A 17,642-nucleotide genomic window follows, 5' to 3' on the forward strand; every position below is an offset into this window, starting at 1 on the left:
CTCAGGGCGGCACCCGCCCCGCAGCGCGGATTTTTCCGCGGGGGAGGAGCGAGGAAGATCAAAAGTCCCATATGACAGCGGGCGGGGCGGTGGCGGAGGGAATAGTCCCGCTGGCCGAGGAGCAGCAGACAGGTCGCTGATACTCAACCTGGAAACAGTTCCCTCCCTTGCATCGGAAATTGCGGGCGGCTTTTCTAAACGCTGACATGCACACCCCGCACACCCCGAGCCCCTAAGGAAACCCCACGTAGCGGTGAGCAGCGCAGATCGGCCAAACCCGATAAAACTGATGCTTCTGCACTCTCAAAGTTGGTGCATGTGCGTTTTGGGCTTCTGTTGAATGTACTTTTATTGTTCTGCAATCAACTTTTCGATATTCTGGATCGGATGTGCTAGGAGCCAGCCTCACTTCTGCAGAGATGTTAGCAGAGACAGTGAGTGAAACAAACGGTGGAGATGCTTTTAAAGAGGGAATAAATCACTGTCTTGCCTAAGGACAATGCGGTTGAGGATGAGAAGCTGTGGCCTGGGCAGCCTATCAAGGGGAGAAAACCACAGTAGAACTTACCCTGGCTTGGTTGTTTTGTTGTTTTATTTTTTTTTTTTGGTGTGCGGGGGTTTTGTTTTGTTGTGGTTTTTTAATTGGACAAAAATAAAGGTTGATTTCTGGCATATTTCTGGAGCTTTAAAGGATGTTTACCAGAGAGTTTCCAGCACTTAGTGGGAATATCCTCATAGAGTCCTGGACTTTGCCATCAACCCTCAGCCCTGTGACACTGATGAGAAGTGGCACCAACTTTCTAGCTACGTATGTAAAATCTGGCAATAGTACAGAACAAATTCAGGTCTGGTAGGCATTCGTCTTCATTCAGTTCTGAGGCTGAGAACTTGCAGTTAGAAAGTCGTCAGCTTACACCACAACTTGAAAGCTTGGTGGTCCTTTACACTGGATACGCTGCCTGAGGAGCAGGTATTACCATACTGAGTGAGAAAAAATAATTACCAAAAAACCTGGCATCTGCCCAAATGCTAACTTGGATTCTGAGAGGAAGAACTTGCAGAACAGATCGGTGTTAGGTACAGAGATATTTAAGGCAATAAGCCACAACTATAAAGATTCTAGAGGAAAAACAGAAAGCAGCTCTGTACAAAATTTGAATAGCTGAAGTGCTTTTACTCTGTATGCTGACAGCTGATGATAGCTGGCAAGTAATGGCAGCAATAGTGTGAGGTTCATTCAGAAAAGAATGATGTGGGAAAACCAGAAGTATTTTAACTATAGTGTCGAATCCCAGTATTTTGGTAGCAGAATGCTGTATTTTATTTCTCTTAGCCGATAGTATTGGACATTTTAAATTCCTCCTGAGGCAAAGAAATCTCTTTCTTGCTAATAGTTAAGTAAGCTAGATAAAAACAGAACCTAAACTTTGTTTAGAGTCCAAAGGCATCACAGCAATTGTTTATAATATTACTGTATTTCATACAAATATTGAAAGAAAGCGCTATACTGAATCATTAAATACAGGTTCCCTTCTTATTTGCATAGGTGAATAATTTTGCACTTATAAAAGGGGCTGAGTAATTGTTTTTTTTAAAATATCAGAGCTTTATCTGTACCAGGTTCTATAGTTGTCTGTGTGTAGCAAGGTATAAAACACTGGGGGGTTATTAGATGTCAGTTGCAGGTATGAGGATTAGTTCTGTTTTGCACTACACATTATTTCATATGTTCTAAACTGGCTTAAATAATTAATAGCTGGGAGTGGACACAAAGGATCTTTTTACTTGGGCTTGATTACATACACCTCAGCTGCTGAAGCCTTTAGGGGTACAAACTTGAAACATGTTTCCTTTGGGAGAAGCTGTTCTGCAGGCGCGGGTGTTGGGAGGTGACAGCCAGTATGCCATGCCTTGCTTCGTGATTTTAGCCGGTTCTCCTCAGGCTGCCATGCATTATAACTGGTTTTGGCACTCGCTCTTACTTGTGTGTGCTGGCAGCTACACTTTACCCAATGCATGGTCTGTGATCGCTTGTTATATTATTACCTCCTTCGCTTACCTGCTGTTTTGGCAGAGAGGAGAGCGGGAGCCCACCGTATGGTTCGCGCAGCGGCTCCAGCAGGGAGCTCGGGCAGGTATCCAGCCAACGCGGTTTGTGCGAAAGGAGTTATCTCGGGAAGAGGGTGGATTTTCTCTGTGATGGAAGGAGCAGAGGAGGAGTGTTTGCTAACAACCCCTGATGAGATCTTGAAGTTCTTCACTGGCACTAATTCTGCCAAAATGCATTTTAGCTGGTCTGTGAAGGGGTATCTGCGTCAGGCTGCAGAATTAAAATGCTGTGTGAGGTGTGGTTTAACCCACCTGGAAAGGGATGCATGTGCTCAGTGCTGCCATCACAGCTGGTTTTAGTTTGGGGTTAGCTGCGTGCCATTCTGTCAAGCAGCTATAACATGCACGATTGTGGCCTGTATGCCCAGCACTTTGCAGATGGAGAGTTGTTCTGGGGGAAGGCAAAGGAAAAGCAAGAAGTGCTTTCAGCACTGTTGCCTCACCGGTACCTCCCACTCTTTTCCATATTGCAGCAGGCTATGGCACAAGGAAATATCCAAGGCCCAAAAACATCTATAGTTCATACTGCTGTTGCCCCACAAAGGGATGTCTCCAGGAGTGTGCTTTTGGAGGCTTTGCATACCATAAGCTAATGTCCTGCCAGCACTTCACCCTCAGTCAGTAAAGAACACTGTTCCCTGTTTGCCACCCCCATGGGCCCACCAAACCCCAGGGTGTGTGACGTAGCAGGGACCATGGGGTGCAGGGGTCGGGGCACCAGGCATTAGTTGTTCCCAATTTGTTGGACTGCTTTTTTGTAAGGTCAAACATACAGGCATTACTGGGGATAAAAAACATCTCTTTGTGTTGTCCACAGCTAGAAGCTTAGCGCTGTGCAACTTGTACAGCTGTAAACTTCAGAAGTGTTATTCTAAGCATTTTTTTTACAGAATGATTCAAATAGATATGTCCTTAGCAATAGAGCGCAGGAATGTAGAATGCGTATCGTGAGTGACTCTGCAGGAATAAATATAAGCAAGAGAAATCATATAGCTCTATCAGAAAAAACCCTGCGCAGGATCCTTGATGTGCTTTGGTCAATATCTTTCCCTGTATCAATGTAAGCTCATTAAAAGAAGATACTGCAGACTAACTGAGCCATGCTGTATTAGTTCTTGCCAAAGCTTGACATTTTTAATACATTAATAATATGTCTGTAATGTAATGGAAAACTATTAATCAGAACTGGTTATATGCCAGAAATTTAAGCTATAATTGGCTGCTTCTTGTCAGGAATGTCTGTTGTACACTGCTATATCTGCCTAATGCTCAGATGTCTTGCACTGCTCTGCACTTTTTCCTTGTCAGTGCACTAAATTCGATCGATGTTATAGTCTATAATTCTGTGTAACGACCATCATTATGACTGGCTTACTTTAATGAGAATTCGTTATATGGGAAGTATTTCAGTGCAGTGTGTTAAGGTAGTGGCTTTCTTCACATTATTTTAGTCCTGTCCAGTCCTGTTTATTAGTGGGTCTGAGTCTCAGCAGTTATAAAATGTTACAGGTAACTGAAGAGCTAGCAAGGAAAATATTGAAAGAAAACATATCTGTTTTTTCCTGAATATACAGGCTTGTAGTCTAAAGATAATTAAACTCAGTAACTTCTTATTTGTACGCAGAAACATGATATTCACCTACTGTTTATTCCAGCTATAACCAAGCATTCTCCATTATAGAGTGTGTTTTGATTTGTCACAAATTTAAAAGAATTTGGCTCTTTTTTTAGCAGAGTCGTTGTTTCCCTTGTGTATATTAATTGTTCTAAGCTATGGGGTTTTGTTTGGTTGATTGGCTTCCCCCCCCCCCCCCCTTCGAAATAGTAAAATACATTGGAAAGGACTAGAAGGAAAGAGTATGAGGTGTCTTTAGAATGACATGGAAAGTGTTCTCTGAATTACTGAATTCCAAGATAATAAGTAAACATTCCCACTGAAAACAAAAAGGAATGTAAGGTCACTACAAAACCAGAGGTACTACACAGTGTGCTTCTTAAAAAGATTTAATTTAGATATTTCTGCTTTTGTGCAGAAAATTCAGATTTGAACTTAATAAAATTCAGATTTGAACTTAAATATGTGTGAACTAATTGAGAATTGTTATTGCATGGAAATTCAGATATTCTCTGCATATTCTGATAAAATATATGAGAGTTGTATGGTAACACTTGATAAAATGAATATAATGGAAAATTGCATTTACGTCCATACGGCAATTATTGTAAATTACTTTGCTATGGAAACACAATTCAACCATCTGTTGGCATTTCATAGTGTCTGTATTTTAGCTCAGTTTAAGATGAAGCATTATTTAAATACATGGGGAAGCTGTTTGCGAATAGCTAAGGAGCTCACCAAGTCACATACCACTTCCCATGGTTTCAAGGTATAGAAGGGTTCATAACACTGAGCATAATTAAAAACTGGGGACAAGCAAAGTGGGCTGCAGAGAGTGGTGACTTACAGTTGTTTCTTAACATCTGTCTGATGGATTTGCTTAGATTTTATCATCCAGACAAAAAGAGTGCAGAGGTACTGCAGATGCTGGCTGGAATCCTCATCCCACAGAGAGCCCAGAACCCAGGCTCCCCATCCTCAGCTGGCATGGGCTGACACACAGCTCATGCCAGGCACATGCTGAGAGAAATGAGATGGAGTTCCTAGCCCTGATTTCCCTTTTCTGTGTATAGGGTACTTACCCTGTCTGCAGTTTCCCTTATTCATAGTTTGTATTTTTACCTGTGTTTTTCAGCAAGTGTATATTTTAAGTAGTAATACCATCCTAGGATTTTATACCTGTGATAATATGATTGAGGTGATACAAACGAAGGGAATTTCTGGTTGCTTTTCTGAAGAGAGGAAAGGGGATATATCTGCTGTGAAATAAATACTGAGTACACAGGTACCCCCACCCTGAAACCTAGGAAAATAAAACGCAGAGTGGTAAGCATCCTTATAATAAACTACAAATAAACTATTATCTTTATCAGTAGTTTATCCTCAATGTGATCAGTAAATCACAGTTCGAAGGGGAAAAAAAAAAATGTAAAGCTCTTCCAATGCTAATGAGAAATTTCAAGGAAACAGAAGTGTGCTTACAATATCTTTGTTACTCTTCCAAAAGCTCTTTTGGAGCTCGCTGAGGTCCTCTTGCCAAGATACCATCTGTACGTGGTAGCCCTGATACCCATCTCTGTGTCACTTCAATAAAGGAGCCTTCCTGCTGCTGCCCCACGGCGCTGGGCTGCTTGCTCCCCTGACTGCCTGCCTGCATGATCTGGGCAATAGTTTGAGTTCAGTGTTTTGCTCTCTGGTTTTGCTGGGGTGAAAATACAGTTTTGGAAGCAGAAACTAGTAACTCACCTGGAACATTATAAATCTGTCTTTGTTAGAGAATAGTTAAATCCTTCATGTCAAAGGACTTTTCGCTGTGAATGATTCTGGTAGTTTGTTCATTCTAGCACAGCACCTATGGTAAAGGTTATCCATATTATAGCAGTTTGCTTTATATTGCATCAAACCTCCAAAATGTCAACATATCATATATTTTGTAATGCATTGATTCTTGGACAATAACTCTAATTCTTATTGTTTCTAAAAGGGTGCTGGTGCCAGAAAAAAAGAATGATTGATGGGAAACAGACACCAGCCTGCAGACACTCATCCTTTTGCTTCACATACTGATTTATCAGTGCGTCTGGGCATCCCCTGCAAGCCCTGAATACGGAGGATCACTCAGGGTTATCGACAGTGTAGCTGAAGACCTGCAACTTCACAAATTATTATCTGCTATTGGACATCTTTTACAAGAAGCCGTGACAGATAAATTATAAGACAAAGGACAATCACTGTGTTGCTGCGAAAGGTTGTCATCACGGTCTGGGTGGCTTCTACCAAAGTCTACAACTTAGCGAAGCAAACATCCAATCCTAATGCTTCATGTCTGAGTTGGAACCTATTTTATAAAATATATACATGTATATGTAAATATATGTATCATCTGTAGACTGCACCTACGCCAGTACTAAACGTCCTTACGAAGGTGACATAAAAGGATTTAGAAATGTATTTGTCAAGATTCCTGTCACTTCACGCCCTCTGGGTTACCGTATCCTCCATGATGCAGCACTACCCTTCCGTGTGGGGACACTATGATGTGTGTAAGACTCAGATTTACACAGAAGAAGGAAAAGTATGGGATTACATGGCCTGCCAGCCGGAAGCCAGAGACATGATCAAGTACGTAAAAGTGACTCTGGATCCCCCAGACATAACATGTGGAGATCCTCCTGAGACTTTCTGTGCAATGGTAAGGCATGCTTTTAATTTTCCTTAATTAGTGGGTACATATTTGTGATAGATGGCTTCAAAACGGAAGCCCTAGAGTGCACATGTAATTATCCAGGAAAATCTGCATCGTGTTCCGAATGTGAAAGGTTCTGCTGAACAAAATGCTGAGCAGTACATTAAGCTGGGCAATGAGATGTCCTACTTATGAGGACCTAACTTGACTTCATCTGAATTCAGTATCTCTCTGGGCTAACTTTTAATGACTTAAAAGAAAGCAGCGTAAAACTCCTCGTGCGCTAACCTGTAACTGGGGTGTGTTTGCCTGGACCACAAAAGACTTTAGTGAACTGGTTCCAATACAATCACCTGAAAGCATCATAGTGTGGTGCAATATTCAGCATCATTTCCAAACATGACACCACTGTTAGAAACTCAAAGTGCAGAAGCTTAAAAAGCGGTGGTGGGAGCCTGGCTGGTGGAGCTTTTCCAGCAAGCCCAGGCAGCCACGGGCAGCACTGCTGGAGCATTGCTACTGCACATAGCAGGTATGTACCAGGAGATCCATATCTGCATGTGTGGACACTGCATCAAGAAACACCTTCAGGCAGGGGCCAGCTCTGCCAGCTACTCACAGCTTTCTTCTTTAACTGAAACTGTAAGCATTCAAGCCAACTATAAGAGATCAAAGCAAAGCTACTTAATTTACATACTCCTAAAATTACAGACTAGTTTTGGAAATATTTGGCTTGGTAAATAATTGTACAAGTATGAGAAACCAGGCAGATATTGTATATATCGACATTTTAAAGCTGTGCTGATCCCAAGTGTTTGATAGATCGTGCTGTAAGAGGTCATTCAAGTTAAAGAACATCTTCAGCATCTACATAACTTCTTTCTTCTCACAAACACAGAGAAATTATTTTCTTTGCCGTGGAATGTTTCTGCTAAATACTGAGTGGAAAATACAGTATTCCTTGACTAGAAAATTTGTGTTTGAGATGCAAAACATATGTACTTAGATCTATTAATAAAGTACTGGAAGCTTACATCACGTTACCTACATAATTTAGATTTGAAAACCCAGTGAGTTCTGGTAAGTGAGGTTATCATAATTGAGAAAAGTCTACAAGACATTAATTTGCCTGTGTACGAATCATCACTGGTGTGTGACAGCATCCCCACAGGAAAGAAATTGTCTTTTAAATGCCTTATGGCATAATTTTTAACCACTACTCATCTGTAAGGAGTTCAGGTTCAACCACACATACATTTAGGGCATTACGTGTATGCACGCAGCTGCTTCCCACATACAGTAATAGCCACGTGATAAATTGCGGAGCTACGTGAATAAATTACATTCACTGTGAACCTTTGACTGCACCACTTGCTCTCTGCCCAGTAATCCGTCTCTGCTGACATGGCTTGACACTCTAAACCTCAGAGCAGCTTCAAGCAGCCACTGTTTAAAAACAAATATAAGCAACGTACCCCACATAATATGGTCTTTTTTCTTTATCTTGAAAGGTATTTTCTCCCTCAGAATAGTAATTGCTGTGATTTAGCCCTCAACCAGTGATGTTTAGTAACTCACCATGCACTGAATAAGAAAAGTTGTTCTCTTAGCGCAAAAGAAACTGGCCAGCAAAATTTGTTTCTTCCTTTTAGTGCAGATAAACACTGCAGCAGTTCTTAAGTAATTTTTTAAGTTTCTGAAAGCCTTGGTTATCAGTCTAGTCTCTAGTTAGAACAATGATTTTTAACAAAAGACATTTAAAAAACCAAATAAAATTGTATCAGAACTCCCCTGAAAATGTTTGACCTAGCAAGGTCCCTGATGCTGTGATGGGGAATGGAAATTTGCATGGGAATGACCTGAGGTTACAGCCGTACCTTGCTTGCTGCTTAAGCCCTTGAGATGCAGAAGGCCACCAGAATCCTAACACAAGAATTAGAGAAAGAGGAAGAACTGGGGAGAAGGACAGTGCACATGAGGATCTGTATTTAGTGATGTGAACGTAGAGCGATTAACTCCTACATGATAAGCTGTTGTATTTGCTTTCAGTATAGAAGTATATTGTGCATAAACACTATATTCAGATATGCATTGGTAATGGCTTGACTTACTTGAAACATTAGGAAAGTGACAGAAATGCTTGATGTTCCTGAAGTACTGCACAGCAGCAGAGCACTCTGATTCCTAAAAATGCTTTATGTCTATCTCTACTACAGCTACATGTAGAAATTACATTTTTCCTTTCAAATGAGGTTTTACATATTTTAGGGCAGAGCCTTTGGCATTTCCCAGTGAGATCTTTTATTTTTGTATGCATTTTTAGCTTTAGAAATATAGTTAAGAAGATAGCAACGACATACTTGGAGAAGGTGGGCAGTGGGAAAGAGTGCATTCCTGTTAGGCATGTTCTTGCACTAAAAAAATCCCAGAATTAAATGACAGAAATCCAAAGGTTTCTTTTCAGCATGGTAAAGTACTGAACTGACTTATACAAATGCTTGGGTTTATTGTTGTGAGTATTGGATTTTTTCACGCTAAACCTGTGTACCAGTGTTTTTGTTATTGAAATCAGGTCAGCAAGATCGGGGCCCTTTCAGATATCCTAACAATAAGGTATCAAAGAGCTGAGCCTGCTTCTGCAGTAATAGGAGGAGGAGGAAGTTGAAGCAGCCTCCTGTTTTGTTTCCATATCAGTTCTCTGATCAGGCATAGTAATTTTCTGTCCACCACATACTATATGGACTAAGATACTAGCTGTTGAGTTTGTGTCAGCTATTAGTGTAGTGTAGATTATATCCTTGAAACACAACAAGACTGAGAGTCCCAAGACCTGCTGGGAGATTATGGTAAAATCTAAGGTGGTCTGTGAAAGGGAGATGATAATAGTTTGGAATAACACACAGTGCAATTATGCGTTGCAATGCGTGCAAGCATACAATAGAGAGGAGATGGTTAGTAAAATTTGTCTCCTCCTTATTTCTGCATGTTCCCCATGGAATTAAATGTTCTTATGAGTCCATTATGAATATTTTACTCTGTGAGCTTGTTTAGTTGACAGACCAGATAATGAGGTTTTGCACATTCAGATTTGTTGCAAAAAGCAGCACTCCTCTAGTTGGTAGCTAAACCTAATATGTGGCAGCTCACCACGTTTAAGTACCTCTGGGTCATCCCTCCAGGGCAGCATCCATAGGTATTACAGGGAACATGTAGGTGGAAAACTATCCCACTATAGCTTTTATGCAATCTATTCCGAATATAACATTATAGTTTCTGGTGACATTCAGTATTGACAACTCATGAGATTATTCTGAAACCTCAAACCCCTGGAAACCTACTATTATGTAGAGTTTGAGCTTTCATTTAAACATCATCTTTATTTTCTTAGTCTTTCTGGTTGCAGAGAAAAGTTTGAAAATGAAATCAAGAAGCTCAAAAAGCAAAAGCCAAATAAATAGCCCTACAAATTATTATTTGTTTAAAATGTCATCATCATTTTAGAAGTCACTCAGGTTTTTCAGGGCTTGGTAAAGGATTTAGCTTGAGAGGAGAGACAGAGGGAAGAACCATATAAACAAATGAATGGCTTAGAGCAGTCAACATAGTGGTTTCTGGCTATGGAGTTGCTGATGTCTGTAAGGAGGATGTGGCAGCATCCTTCCCCAACAGGTAGTACTTCCTCTGCCTGTGGGATAACCAGCCCCCAGCAGAGGGGGTTGACTGGTCACCTCTGGCTTCCCTGTGTGTTTTAAAGCAGTCTCTAACTGCATAGTGAGGCATGCACACTGGCAGACAATGCATGTCTGCTTTCTGTGGCATTCCTTCGAGGAAATTTGGCTGTCCTCTGTCAGTCACAGAGTTGACTGGATAATCACGACGTTTGAGCCAGCATGACCATTCCTGTGGGTTTGTAATTCATGAACTTTAAACATTTGGCGTTGGTAAGAGCGTGTCTGGCACCGTATGTTTACACTTAGTTGGCCTGGGAGGAGAGGGAAGGGGAAGGAGAAGAGAGAAGAGAGAAGAGAAAGCAGCTACTTCACATTTTCAGAACTGCAGGATTCACTTTGCAGAGATAGTGTAAGCAAATTTTTAAGTACCCTGGGGATGCTGGTTCTTGTGGCCTGCAGCATTTCAGTTTACAAAACAAATCTGCTTTAAATCCCAGGGAGTAACTAACAGTTGGTGATATCTTCTACTTTCCTCTTTGTAAGCACTTGTTACAATTTCACAAAACTCTGTCCAGTTATGAAATGAAACAAATCTGACTTTTCAAGGCTGTCGCCATCTTTTGCCCTTGAAGAACAGTGCGTAGGTGACTTCTAAAGCATTTATTGGCTGTGCCTCCAGTACGAGCATCAGGCGCCCACATGATACCACTCACAGCTCAGGGGTCCCGTCACCCCGAAGTCACCCTTGCATGGGCTGGCCCCTGTGCTGAAATCCAGGCTCAGCATAGGATTTGCATCCAAACTTTAGCCAGGATTAGTGTGAAAATTCACCACCAAGTTAATCAGGAGACTCCTAGTGGCTATTGCTGTAATTGGCAAACTGGAGACGAATTCACCTTACCAACCTGTGTTTGTGGCTGAAATGGCAACATAAAAATACAATTTTCTGCGTATGTTTATACTATGTTTATGTTTATAAACTATTCTGTTTATGTTTAGCTATCATAACACCATCTCACATCCCAGTGGCTAAAAAATGATGAAATTATTGTTAATTATCCATTGTCTGCAGCTAGTTTTTTCATAAGTTAAACAGAAGCTGGAAAAGCAGCCTACAGATGGGAGTCCTGTGCATTTGTACAATTTATAGAGCAGAAACGCCGATGACAGTAGAAATTTGAGCCCTTGAGTGCTAGTCTGTATTTCATAGCCAAATCAAAACTAAATTAAGAAACAAAGATTATTAAAAAGTCTTCTGTGCATGTAATTCTGGCATAATATTATGAGGTGGACATTAAAATCTTCCCTCCGAGACTTTCAGAATCATTAATATATGCTTAATTACAAGTAGGCTCATATTCCTTAAAAAAGGGAAAATGCTCCATAGTGTAGTTAGTGATATCATTATTATGTTTACTGAAATAATTAAATGAACAGATATTCTTCTGAGTAACATATAAATTAAAAATGTGAAATAAAAATGTATTTTTGGAAGCATTTTGGCATGCATGCATCCATTCTTGGGCAAGACATTTTAAATCATAGTTGTATATTTTAAAAGTATGTGCAGCTCAAAGTTATTGCAGATTTTATTTACAATACCTGCATTCATCAATTTTGGACTTTTTTGAGCACATTTTATTAATAGAAGTGTTGCTTTGTCATTATTGGAAATAACCTTATTCTTCAGGGAGCAGAGTTCTTACTTTGGTATTTACTCATAAGTTACTGGATATTTCATTTCATTTCTAGTACCGTGAAACCTACAGCCCCCCTGCCCCTTCTCCTCTCCCCTTCATAGGGCAGGACACCTCCATCACCCCACTGATATGACTGTTCCCATCAAAGCACCGCTTTGGTCCTTATGTTCCAGCCTCAGACTGGAGCAGCTAGCAGGACAAAAGGAAAGCGAGAAGCACACACCGTGCCCTTTTCCTCTGCTGCCCCCCCAGCTCCCTCCTGCTGGTCAACGTGGAGGCAATAGCCTACCTGTGCCTTCAGTAGCAGCTTGCCTGCAGACACTTCAAAGGCGTCTCGTTCATTGGACCTCCTGGGAAAGGAGTTCTTGGTTTCATAAAAAAAGAAAAAATGGATATACTTAATGACATGAGGAATTAAAAAAAAAACCCCAAACAAAAAAAACCCCTATAAAATTGTTTGGTGAATTTTTTTCCAACTGGGAACAATCTAAAAATTAATAATTTCTCATAAATCAAAACCAAGGATTGCCATTAAGAGAGATTTGCATTTTATTCATTATCACACATCAAGATTCCCCAGTAAATCATTAACAAAATTCTATCCAGTTGCTTTTTTCTCCTCAGTTACACTTTGGTTGCTGGAATGTTTTCAAACCTTAAACAAAGCAAAAGCTCGCCCACAAAGTGCTTAAGTTGTTAAAAATATTTTGGGGTAAAACAGGGTTCCTAAACAAAGTCAAGGGCTTCTACTTATTTTCAGTTGCAGAGTTTTAAGGCACATATAACTACTATGTATAAAAACACATCGTTTTAACAAGATGTATATTTTATAAACACACTTCATAGAAACTGCTTGGCAGCTGTGTTTAACACCATCTTTGTTCCATTTGGTATTTGCTGTCCTATGTTTTTTTTTCCCTGAAGTTAGCTGGAAATATTGGACATTTATAGCTAACAAAATGATCAATTTATTGTAATAATAATTGATCTTACAAAGCAAGGGATCACTGGGGGAGATGGAGGCTCTGTAGATGTGGTTCTCTCAATTACCTGAGCTACTGTCCCTCCCTGCTGCTCTCAGCACCCTGGACCCCACAAAGCACCTTCCTGCACTGGCAGAGGAGGGTATCTGTGGGGAGCTGCCTAAGTACTCTGCGGGAACTTGGGCTTTTGGTCTTGTTCGGGTGTGGAAACAGCAATTTTATAAAGAAATAAACAGCTTCCGCTGTAAAATGGATACTCTGACAATTCAGGGGAATCTGAATGGATTGCTGCTGGTGCAGCTGGGCCACAAATGTCTCCTCAAAAGCACCTTTAGTGCTGTCTTTCTCAGTAAAATAATGCTACTTTATAAATAAAATCTTCAGTAGCAATGTATTGTAATTTGAACCTCTTCTGGTGAGGCAGAGGAGATCTTGAGCCTGTGGCTCACTGCAGGGAGACTCTTCTAACAAGATTTGCTGGGGTGCAAAGAAACAATGCAGTAAAGCAGCATCCCGAGCAGCACTCCTTATCTGGGTAGGACAGTGCATCGCTCTCCACCTTCCCAGGGTGAGAGGAGGCAGCAGCAGGTGACCTTATGCCTTCACTGCTAGAAACCCTGAACTGAGATGTTTTTCCAGGGGAGGTAAGTCCTCCTTTTCAGCAGAGCAACCTTTGCTTTCTAACACAGTGGTGTCATATGGCAGTGAGCCTGGAGGAGAGGTGGTGCAGGAGCAACTCCTCACAGGGATCAGCTGGTTTGCTTTTCCGCCACATTTTGGTCACAGGCATGATGCCCTGCGGTCCCGAGTGAGCTGTGCAGCATTAGGCTTTCCAGGCTGCTCTCTCATTTTTAGGACAGTGTATGAGGAGTGTGATATTATATTTCCTCCCGCTGTGATGGACAAGTCTCAGTGCAAACTTCAGATTTACTTGGTAGAACTGAGCAGAGCTAGTTTTATGCTGCTCAGGTTTGTCCAAATTATCTGGACAAACATATTTTTTCTCTTTTATTTACTAACTGTATGTCTCAAAACACCAAAGCTTCATGTTTCTTTCTTGCAGGGCTTGTACTTTTTAACAGCTAAGAATCACTGAAAACCAAATGCAGTTCCTGAGATACTTCCATATATTAAATTTACATTTGTAAGCATTTTAGTTGAAACAAAGCCAAGTGAACTCGGCTGAGAGTTCTGGAAACCCTATGTACGTCAGGACAACTGTTCTGGTTAGCAGGCTCCCCTGGAGTCCTTCGAGAACGCAGACGTCAATAAGACGACTTCCCAATAACGATTTTAACATTTAGATCTTTATGTCCTGTATACAGCCCAAGTCACCGCATGCAAACATTTAAGTCCTCAGTATTCTGCTGAAGCATTCAAGAAAAAAAAAACAAAAAACCACCAAACAAAAAACGTACAGACCGAGGTGATAATCAGGCCTCATCCCTTTTTGCTCTACGCTGTGGAGCAGAGGGGGAGAAATCCAGGCAAGCATCAGCAGTCCCTGTTGACAAAGTTACCCGTCTCCTTACGGGGAGGTGAAAGCCTGTCATTTGTTTTATCCGTAGAGTTTAGAAAGGGCTGAATTTGTGGGAGCTCTGGAACTTTAGTATGAGTACCACTGCTGGGTTTTGGGGCTTTGGTTTTTTGTTGTTTTGGTTTATTTTAAACTGATACTGTTTTGCCAAAGCTGCAAATTCCGATACATAAAAACCCCACATACTTACTGGTAAAACCGGGTAGGAGATCTGTTAAACGAAATATTTTATTTTTTTACCAAGTACTATCTGAATCTGAAAAGCCAAAAATAATCTCACTACCGCAAAAATAGGAAGTAGTTCTGTAGCTGATTTACTTGTAGAAACAATGGCTGTCGATACACATTTTGAGTATGGAAGTTGATGTTTTCACAGGCCACTTGCAGTGGCACCATCTTGATTTACAAATACAAATATAGCTAGGGACATGAAAATCCATGGATTTGAGCTGGCTTGGCAATGCTCATAAGTAATTTCATGTAGCTTTGATGTTTGCTGCATTATATTGTCTGTAAAATGGTTTTATTTCTTGTCTTCTAGTTCTTTAGGCAGATTGTTTATATGAAATTTAGGAATAGAAAAGGAGAGCAAAGAAAAGGGCACAAATGAATTTTAATTATATTTATTGCAAGCAAGAAATTCTAGCAACCAAAGATACTTTATATCAGGCTTCAGCCAAAAGAGAATTTTGATAGCTAAGTAGTTGTAAAACCTGTAAAAGAGGACACCATTATGATGGGAGGAGCATTTTCTTACATGTACATACTGTGTCTTTCCAGCTTCCTGGTGCATTTTAGATTTTTATCTGTAAACTGTCAGGAGCCATCATTTTAAGTCATCAATTTGATTTTTACCAGCTACACCTGCTCATAAGGCACCTTCCTCCAGTGAAAACTAGAAAGAGCTACTTGTGGATGACATTTGCAAATGACTGGAGAGGGGGGGAAATAGCAAGCAACTACGCAAAGAGCCCTCATCTTCTAAAAACAACAATGTGCACAGCTATAGGAAAAAGTGCAGAATGTAATTTTCTGACTGCTAAAACAACTTTTCAACTTTTTGCATGTGATATTTTCCCCATCTATTTTTATCGCAGACTTGCAGACTCTGACATGCCTCTTGGCTTCCTTGACCATATGGATCTGCCAAACAGTTTGAATACTGTAGGGATAGCCTGCAGAAATATCCTAGCAAGGTGTCTTGCTTTGCATGAGTTTGCTCAATTTCCAGAAACATTAAATAATGGGTTTCAGGGGCTTTAAGCACTGCAGCTTTTCTCACTAAAATTCTGGGGTAGGTTTTTGTCAGCAATTTGCACCTGGAGTCCCCTTTTTTTCTGAAATAGACGTGAGATAAGCTTTAGAAAATAAAAGGTTAAGAACATACAAGCTTTTTGTTATCTGAAGCACTGGCTTTGATTTTTAACAAAATATATCCTTCTATAACTAAAAAGCAAGTAGAGGTCAATCATTGATGTGTATTTTTATGTGTGTCAGTGTTTGGACTTTCCATAAACAAGACTTAAAATATGATCTTCCACCGAAATGAATGTTCCCTGTTTAAGTCAACACAACTTCTATTGACAGCGATGGGTTGTGCCCAAATACTGCTTTCCTTAGTAGTGCAATGTTATCCTCTGTATTGTACTCAGTTTGAAACTCTCAACTGGAAGCTTTAAAACCATCTTAGGTAAAAGCAAAATTAACAGTATGCCTTTATCTTTTCATCTTTTTCTTACTAGAAGCAATTTCACTAAAGTTCATTTATTTCCAACTTTTTCCTATTATAAAATTTTCTTTACTCATACTGGTGCTGGGCTTTGGATTACTTCATCCTTGTGAGCTGCAGTGCAAGGCTGATTGTCTCTAGGGATGGGATAGGATTTGGTTAATGGGATACCTTTTTATCGTGGGTTCAGTTTTGGCAATTTGGGGGCATGCAAGAATACACCAAAAGCATATTTCAGACCTTCCAGCTGGAAAGTGCCAGCTAGAATGTCTATTGGGGTTTGCATATTAAAATGTAGTATTTTAGTTTTATGTGTCTCATGGCTTATTTGTAAATAATTAAAAAGGACAGAAGATTGTTATTGAAGAATCCTCCCATAGTTCTCCATAATTGCACCGCCATCAGTTGCAGCACTCAACCTTAGCTAAGCATTATCATTTATGAACTTCAGGTTTTATAGGTTTAAAAGCAAGTCTCAAAAAAAAAAACAAAAAAAAAAAAACAAAAAACCAAAAAAACCCCCAAAAAAAACCCACAAAAAAAAAACTTCATTTTTTTTTTTTGTTAATCAGAAAATATGGGGTTCTCAGAATAACATTTTGTAAAATTTTAAGCCATAATAGAGAGTGTGCCTTTTTTAAACATTAAACAATGGACAAATGGTTGATGTCTGGCATTTGCAGGGAGGTGGTTTGTTTTTGAAGCCACACGCACATTTGTTTTGCCTCCTTCTACAAGTTGTTTCTGCAAGCCTTCAGCTGGTGTAAAGTGGTGTACGTGCATAAAATGGGATGGTGAAACAACCACGGAGAAGGTGGCTCCCATACATCTGCTGTTTGTGCTGTCTTTGCACCCCTCCTGGGGGCCTGCCCCTCTTTCCAGCCTCGCTGAAATGGAAGTTCTTGAAAAGGTTGTTAAAAAATAAGGCTACAAGAGAAATGGGTATTTGCTTCAACGAACACAAGAGCTTGCCTTCTTCCTGGCTGCGTCTCTGTTTTATCACTCTTTAGGTGCTCTGGGGCTTGAGAACCCATCAAAGCTGACAAGTCTGTTCTAACTTTCACTTCTGCTACCCCTTTTTGGGCAACAGCCTCTTTTAAAACGGTACAGACCTAAATAGACCTCAGTTGTGACCCATAGGCAGATGAAATGATTTTGAAATCCTTGTGAAGTCTTAAGGTTAAGAAGTTCAGCAGTAGAATGAGAGGGGCACACACTAAAATGTGGACTCGTTTCTGAGGACCCTCTCAATGCACTGCTTTTCCTAGGTGCAGTTTCCACGATACTAAATACATTGCAGGAGTGCAGAGAAGGCAGGCACAGTAGTTTTACAGGCAGCATTCAACTCTCCCAATCGATAATAATCTGACTAGGAATTTGGAGTAAATGTCGTTCTGGTGATTATATCTTGTCAGGGGCCTTCTATTGGCAAGTGATGGATTTGGAATGATGAAATTGTGCCTAAGATCAGAAACAAAAGTTAGACAGAGCCTCACTGAATTTAACCTTAGCCTCGGGGTTTTTTTTTCAATTCCCATCCTCAAGGTCACCTATGCCGGTGCAACTGTCAGCATCTTCCTCCTGCCAGGCCAGTTCCTTCTGATACCCC

General features: G+C 40.5%; 1 protein-coding gene across 9 annotated transcripts in view; it reads left to right on the forward strand.

Annotated features, from left to right (window-relative positions):
* The window catches only part of NTNG1 (netrin G1), a 161,579-nt gene that overhangs the window by 892 nt on the left and 143,045 nt on the right, over positions 1–17,642 (forward strand). For 2 of the 9 annotated variants that reach the window (XM_030495688.2, XM_030495684.1), the window contains exon 2: positions 5,712–6,419. In XM_030495688.2, coding sequence (XP_030351548.1) covers positions 6,174–6,419 — 246 coding nt within the window. In that variant the 5' untranslated portion in view covers positions 5,712–6,173. Of the gene's footprint in view, positions 1–37; positions 971–5,711; positions 6,420–17,642 lie in introns of those variants that run through there. The other 7 variants (XM_030495691.1, XM_030495682.1, XM_030495685.1 and 4 more) reach the window with 7 other exon arrangements.

This window comes from Strigops habroptila, chromosome 8 (assembly GCF_004027225.2).
Source record: "Strigops habroptila isolate Jane chromosome 8, bStrHab1.2.pri, whole genome shotgun sequence".
NCBI classification, from domain to species: Eukaryota; Metazoa; Chordata; class Aves; order Psittaciformes; family Psittacidae; genus Strigops; species Strigops habroptila.